Source organism: Sinocyclocheilus rhinocerous, unplaced genomic scaffold, assembly GCF_001515625.1.
Source record: "Sinocyclocheilus rhinocerous isolate Xijiao unplaced genomic scaffold, SAMN03320098_v1.1 scaffold1426, whole genome shotgun sequence".
NCBI classification, from domain to species: Eukaryota; Metazoa; Chordata; class Actinopteri; order Cypriniformes; family Cyprinidae; genus Sinocyclocheilus; species Sinocyclocheilus rhinocerous.
In genome coordinates this window covers 432,554-439,517 of record NW_015630392.1, presented here as the reverse complement: position 1 = coordinate 439,517, position 6,964 = coordinate 432,554, and the positions used below count along the sequence as shown (strand labels likewise).

At 38.1% G+C, this 6,964-nt stretch overlaps 1 protein-coding gene across 1 annotated transcript in view; it reads left to right on the top strand.

The window, feature by feature from the left end:
• LOC107740309 (copine-2-like) overlaps positions 1–6,964 on the top strand; it is a 34,699-nt gene that overhangs the window by 19,343 nt on the left and 8,392 nt on the right. The window contains exons 26-29 of the mRNA XM_016552699.1: positions 990–1,123; positions 1,233–1,287; positions 2,279–2,330; positions 2,411–2,544. Coding sequence (XP_016408185.1) covers positions 990–1,123; positions 1,233–1,287; positions 2,279–2,330; positions 2,411–2,544 — 375 coding nt within the window. The remainder of the gene's footprint in view (positions 1–989; positions 1,124–1,232; positions 1,288–2,278; positions 2,331–2,410; positions 2,545–6,964) is intronic.

The following is a 6,964-nucleotide window of genomic DNA, read 5'->3' as shown; positions in this document are numbered from 1 at the left end:
TATAAGTTGCATCAACGATTTAACAGACTTTAATTGCAGTGTTCTTAATCTTTATAAGTTAGTAGTACTGTTCGGGTTTACAGTGTGGGGGCGTGTTAGAACGAGCCGTTTTAGGCAGGCGTGGTTGACTCTTAACTTTTATAAAGAATATCTCTTTGGATTTGAGACTTTAGTCTTTGCAACTTTACAGATCTTCTTTATGCACCAAGAGCTTGTAACACTCCAAAGAGAAAGGAAAACTTGAAATCGCATCATATGACCCCTTTAATACAGTGTGAAGGGTGTATTGTATATTCCACGACTGCATATTTATCTACTGCAAGACAGATAGTCTCGTAAAGAAACAGTTGTAACTACCACACCAGAGAAAATATTGTAGACATCACTTCGATTTATATTCATGCGCTAAACTTCACAGCTCGGTCACCCGGAGGCCATGACAGGCAATGTGAGGACGACTACAATAAAGGGCACCCTCATTCTGTCACCTCCTATTCCCCTCGTCCTATCATTTCCACCCTCTTCCTTTTCCTTTCCACCAATAATCTGTTTTCAGCCTCGGGGGGGGGTGATCATCCAGTGTTTAGGTGTGCTATAGCGAGTGTGGTGAAGGTTAGACACAGGGTCCCCCTGCATTGGTAAACATGTTTTGTTGTAAGCATGTAGTTGGAGAACATGTCTCCTGGATCTTGACTGCCATAGGACAGAACTATCAGATCTCAGCTTGAGCAGATTTGACGGTTCAGCCTCCCTGGGTGTTAACATCGCCTTTAGCTATGAGCTTTGATGCCCCACTAACTGAGGAAAAAGCTTATGAAATGCATTGTACTAACAGCTGCTTGTATTTTTTTAGCTATGAGCTTTGATGCCCCACTAACTGAGGGAAAAGCTTATTAAATGCATCGTACTAACAGCTGCTTGTTTTTTTTTTTACACCAGTCCAATTGGCATGCATTAGCGTATTACATTGTGAATGTGTGTTTCTCTAGGTTGGCATCGATTTCACAGCGTCCAATGGCAACCCCAGGGAGCCGTCGTCTCTGCATTATATCAACCCAATGGGCAGCAACGAATATCTGTCCGCCATCTGGGCTGTAGGTCAGATCATCCAAGACTATGACACGTATGTAACAGTGTTTTTAATAAAAAAACAATTTAAAGGTCTACATATGGGCACAAAAGCAGTGTCTGGTAAAATCACACTCCTCCTTATTCACACTTCATGTCCACAGGGACAAAATGTTTCCTGCACTTGGATTTGGGGCTCAACTCTCACCTGACTGGAAGGTGAGAAAAAGTGTCCATAATTGTGTCTGCATTTGTATCTACGTAAAATTTATTTTTGTTTGTTTATTTTTGAGCATCTCATACTAGTTGTCCTTTGAAATAATCAAATGGAATTGTATGCGAAAGGCTGTTAAAGCTTTTGGAAGTGTGAAATGGAAACGAGAATTTGAAGTACAAGACAGAAAAGAGGCAGATAAAGAAAATGAATAATACTCATCCCAATGATTATGCAACTGTCATCCCATCTGCGTTGCCATGGCACTGGAGTGAATACAAGGAAGTCTGAGGGGGGGATTTCACAAGGAAAGAATTGCACCCGCCGATAGCGCCATTTCTTTGCATGCATTGCGTTTCTTTTAGCACTTATCTATGCCACTTGTTATACCCAGTTATGGTGTTCTTCTCTATCATTTGATGAATAACTGCTGCCATGATCAATATAAATTGTACACAAACATCATAAATTATATCTGCACAACATGAAACATAGCACTTGTGCCAGAAAAATAGCACTTGTGGAGTTTTGTGAATAAGGCGTCTTTGTGCTGTAAGTAATGAGTGACTTATATATGAAATATACACTACCATTCAATAGTTTGGGGTCAGGATGATTTTTTTAAAGAAGTTAATACTTTTATTTAGCAAGGATGCATCAAATGGAGCAAAAGTGACCATGAAAACATTTATGATGTCACAAAGGATTTATTTTTTAAATAAACCTATAAATCAAAGAAACCTGGAAAAAAATGTATCACAGTTTCTACAAAAAATTTAACTGCACAGCTGTTTTCAACATTGATGATAAGAAATATTTCTTGGGCACCAAACCAGACCCCAAACTTTTGAACAGTAGTATGTGTCATAAATAGACTAAATGTCACAATCTCCAGCTGGTGATTGTGACATTAAAAATGTATTAGCCCTGTTTTTTTGTTGTTTGTTTTTTTAGCTACTGATGTGTTATTGTTCTTTTTTACTCTTTATATTCCAGGTATCCCATGAGTTTGCAATCAACTTTAACCCCACCAACCCTTTCTGCTCAGGTGAGGCTCACAGATATTTTCTATAGTACCCACAGATAAAGTTAAGTTAGTATCTATGATCGTGTTCTATGTGCATGCAGGTGTGGAAGGGATCGTTCAAGCTTATTCCAACTGCCTGCCTCACATCCGCTTCTATGGACCAACCAACTTCGCCCCCATCATCAACCATGTGGCCCGCTTCGCTACCCAGGCCCTCCAACAAGACACTGCTGCAGTAAGTGCCTGAACATTCAAGAGGATCATGGGTTTTCTTGAGGAAAATTAGGAAGGAAGTCTAGTTGGTTAATGTAGTCTTATGCTAGGAACAATCTAATGCTTGGGATAGTAAGCCAACCCCGTTTCGGAAGTACATTTAGCTTGTTCGGATTGTATGATAGCTTGTACACTGATAAATTGATGGATTTAGCAGATAACTGTCCGAAACACTTGCCATCTGTTGGCCATGGCAGTCTCACATGTGAAGCTAAAGCACTTTGGAAGTCCCTCTGGATGAGAGCATCTGCTAAATGTTTTAAAAGCAAAGGCAAATGACTGTCTCATGCATTTTGCCTCCTGTCACTATTTAGCAGTTTTTAACAGTTAGTGGCCACTCATTAAATGGATGGAAAGGCTCGTCCTCAAGTTACAGACTGATGCGTGTGTGTCTCAGCATGATACTGGACAGCAAGTCTCCATTTAAAAGCCTTATTAGTCTTATTACATCCCATTACTTTTGTCAACTTGGTCTGTAAGACTATGAGGAAAGACTGGAGTGGATCCACACCCAATTTACACAGATCTCTCCGCTGAGAGAGGAACAGTATTACTCTGTGTTCCCATCAGACGTTGAGTGGAAACTGTAAAAGCTCCTTGGTTTCCTAGATAAGTGCAACATTTGAGCGAGGCACAGACCAGGGCTCACTCTCTTCCATGATAGCACAATGTGTCTGTGTTTCATCAGGCAGGGTGTTGCTGCAGCTTTCCACTTGTGAAGTTTAGCTCACTCTGTTAACTTCCTGTGAGCATGTGCAAAATTTGCTTTTAAAAAAACTTTCACTCTCAGCTGTGGCTCTGTAAGTGCCTCTTGGCTGTAGCTGATTCTAAGATAACAATTTTGAATTAATTGCTAACTTAATCAACTGTAGACTGATTTCTTTCTTTGATTTCTTCTTTGTGAAATGTTTTAAATTAACATACTTTCCATCACTTTATTTGTAGCACAGACAACTTTCACTATTAAAATGACTGTTTGCTTCATTGTATTCAAGAAGTACATACAATAATAAAAAAATCTATCATCATCTACTTCACCTTAAGTCATTCCAAAATTAAGACTTCCTTCTGTGAAGCACAAAAGGAGAAGTTAAGCTGAATGTTCTGGCTGTTTTTTTCCATACAGTGAAATAAAGGGGGTGGTGAATGTCAAGTTCAAAACATGCATCATAGAAGTACCATAAAATAATCTATATAACTTATGCGCTATCATTTTTGATGCCGTAGTAGCTTTGTGGGAGGAACACAAATTTAGAAACGCAAACCTTCCATCTCAGCACTCAAATCTCACATGTTTTGTTTCTGACATGCGAGTCAGATGGACTTTATCGTATGTTTTATGAACTTTCAGGAGTTTGGCAGCCTCTGGTCATCTTGCACTTTCATTGAAACACTGTTCAAAAGTTTGGAATCAGATTGATCAAAAATGACTGTAAAGACATTTATAATGTCACAAAAGATTTTATTTCCAATAAATGCTGTTCTTTTGAACTTTCTATTCATCAAATAATCCTGAAAAAAATGTATCACAGTCTCCACGACTGTTTCAGCATTGATAATAATTCAGAAGGATCATGTGACACTAAAGACTGGAGTAATGATACTGAAAATTCAACTGTCATCACTGGAATAAATTGCGTTTTATGATGCATTAAATAAGAAAACAGTTATTTTAAATTGTAATATTATTTTCACAATATTACTGTTTTTATGGCATTTTTGACCAAATAAATGCAGCCTTGGTGAACATAAGAGACTTCTTCCAAAAAATCTAACAAAAAATTAAAAATAAATAAAAATCAGCCCCAAACTTTTGAACAGTGTTAAAAAGTGGCCAGGTTGTACAAAAGAAAATAACTGAGAAAATAATGACAGAATATTCAATTTTGAGTTGGTTATTGGTTTCCGCATGAATCATTTCCAATAGGGAGTTGGATCATGGTGCCATCTTTAGATGACATATTTTTCTGCATTTGTATGCACAGAGAGGCTGTATATATGCAGATGGAAGAGAAGTCAGTTATCAGTATTGCTGGTGTTGTGTGAGTAGGATGGGTGTGTCTGTGTGGTTGTTTGCTTTTGTAATAGACAACAGGACTGACCCTGGCTCAGCAGAGCCTAATTGATCCATAAGCCACTCACAAAATGTGCCTCCGGTTGTTAGTTCAAAGTCTGCCGAGGGGCTTTGAACAGCACAGTGCGCACAATTTCTCCTGCTCTTATTATCAGCCCAGTGGAAAACAACCATTAAAATCCCTTTTCAATTAAAGCTATTTATAGAAGTTGATTCAGCGAACAAATGTTCTCTCTTTTCCCCCAGTTGTTCTTGGGTTTTAATGACTAATGAGGCTGCGCCCTCAGGTCTGTTCTGTGTACAGGCCAGCAGCAACGCCAGCTTCAGAGAAGGATAACGGAGCGACTCTTTTTTTGTTGTTGCGAGGGAACAAGGCTACATACAATGCCAGTGCAGTCATCAAACCGACGCAGTGTTGCCAGATTGGAAATGTAATTCCAAATGTACATTTTTTTGGATTCTGGTTTTTTTTTCCGTTTAAATTTTTCTGGTCTCCTTTTTAAATGGTTAAATTAAATTTTGTTATTCAAAAGCACGTCTAATTAAATAATGAAACGTATACAATTCAACATCAAATCTATATAATTTTAGTAGTAGTAGTTGTACGTACATTCTACTGAACAATATTAATACATTTCTGGCAGAAACTATATATTTTTGACCACAGAACATGCAGGATTTATATTTAAATAGCCTTTTTGCGGCTTAATATTTACAGATACTAGTCCATATCACGATTTAAGTGTAATGACCTTCCTTTGATTAATTCATCCAAACTTTGACAAATTCCATGACATTCCGCGTTATACAGTAAATTCCGTTGACTGGATTCCTCAATTCCATCCGTGTTTTCCGCATCACGGAAATCATAGGACCATAGGCGTACCTTGTGGGAAGGTCCAAACTCCACCTCTGAGTCGCTGTCATCAGAATCCTGCGTGTTGCCAGATGTTGAGGGTCCTGAGGTGTGCACCAACCCATTTAGAGCGTCTGTAATCAGCCGATTTCATGGCTTTGTTTTGATGAGGTTGACTTTGGAAAAAACTCGTTCTGAAATTTCGAAATTATCGTACATTATGGGATTTTTTTCATTATTGATCGTACATCGTACAGAGGTCAAAATTATCTTACAAATACGATAATTATCATACAAATACGATAATTATCGTACGTCTGGCAACACTGAACCGACGACTGGCAATACACAGTTTGATTAGAACATTTTTTACACTGAATTTAAATCTTTAAATATGTTGAAATGAATAAAATAAAAAAGCATTGAAAGCCATTAAATGGATTTTGTGAAAATTAAGGCCTTAATTGGCATTAAAAGTCAATAAATTTTATTCCTACAGGCATAAAAGTTTTTCAGATGGTTCTGAAGAAAAATAATATTACATAGTTAATATTAAATAATATTAGTTTATTTTGAATATAGCTTTCATGATAATAACATTTTAATTTGCTGTCGCAAAATATGTACATTGGGGTTGTGGCTAGAAGGGACACAGCAAAAACCGGAAGCTAACAATAAATGGAATTTTCTGCCTATTAGATTGTGTTTTATTAACGTCTATATCTACCCCAACTCTAAACCTACCCCTTACAATAATGCAAAAATAGTAATTATTGTTGTACAGTGTGAGAGAAATTACGCTATATTGATGTGTCCAAGCCCAGTAGTTTTTGCTGTATCCCTTCTAGCCTTAACCGTACATTGGTGTGATGCAAACGTGGAACCAGTTTGGTAATTGCCTCCGGCCGGTGCGAAATTGCCATAACGCCGGATGTTTGGACAGCCGCGGGCTGGGACATGGAGGAGTACAATTTAGAGCAGAGAATGTAAATTTCGTAAAGTCGGAAAGAAATTGGGAAGTGCAATTGCGCAGTTTTGGCAAGAATGATTTAGATTTTATTACATTGTGTAAATGACGATTGCTAATGAATAATGTATTGACAGTAACAAGGTCGCGCCAGGTGAGGCTTGCGCAGCCTGTCTGTTTGTGAGAGAATGTCGTGGAGAAATCAAAACAAATGAGCACAACAGCACAGACAAAGAAACTCATAAAACATACTGTGATAAAAATAGAGTTTTTACATTTATAATATGATAGGATGACCATATTTTAGTTTTCCAAAAAGAGGACAGTGGGTGCCCTGGGCGGGGCGGGGGGCTGGGGTGTGGTAGGTTGGTGGTTAAAGTAATATCGAAAGCGCCCAAAGTAGCCCAATCTTAAATGTGACCCTGGACCACAAAACCGTCGCTGGGGTATATTTGTAGCAATAGCCAAAAATATATTGTATGGGT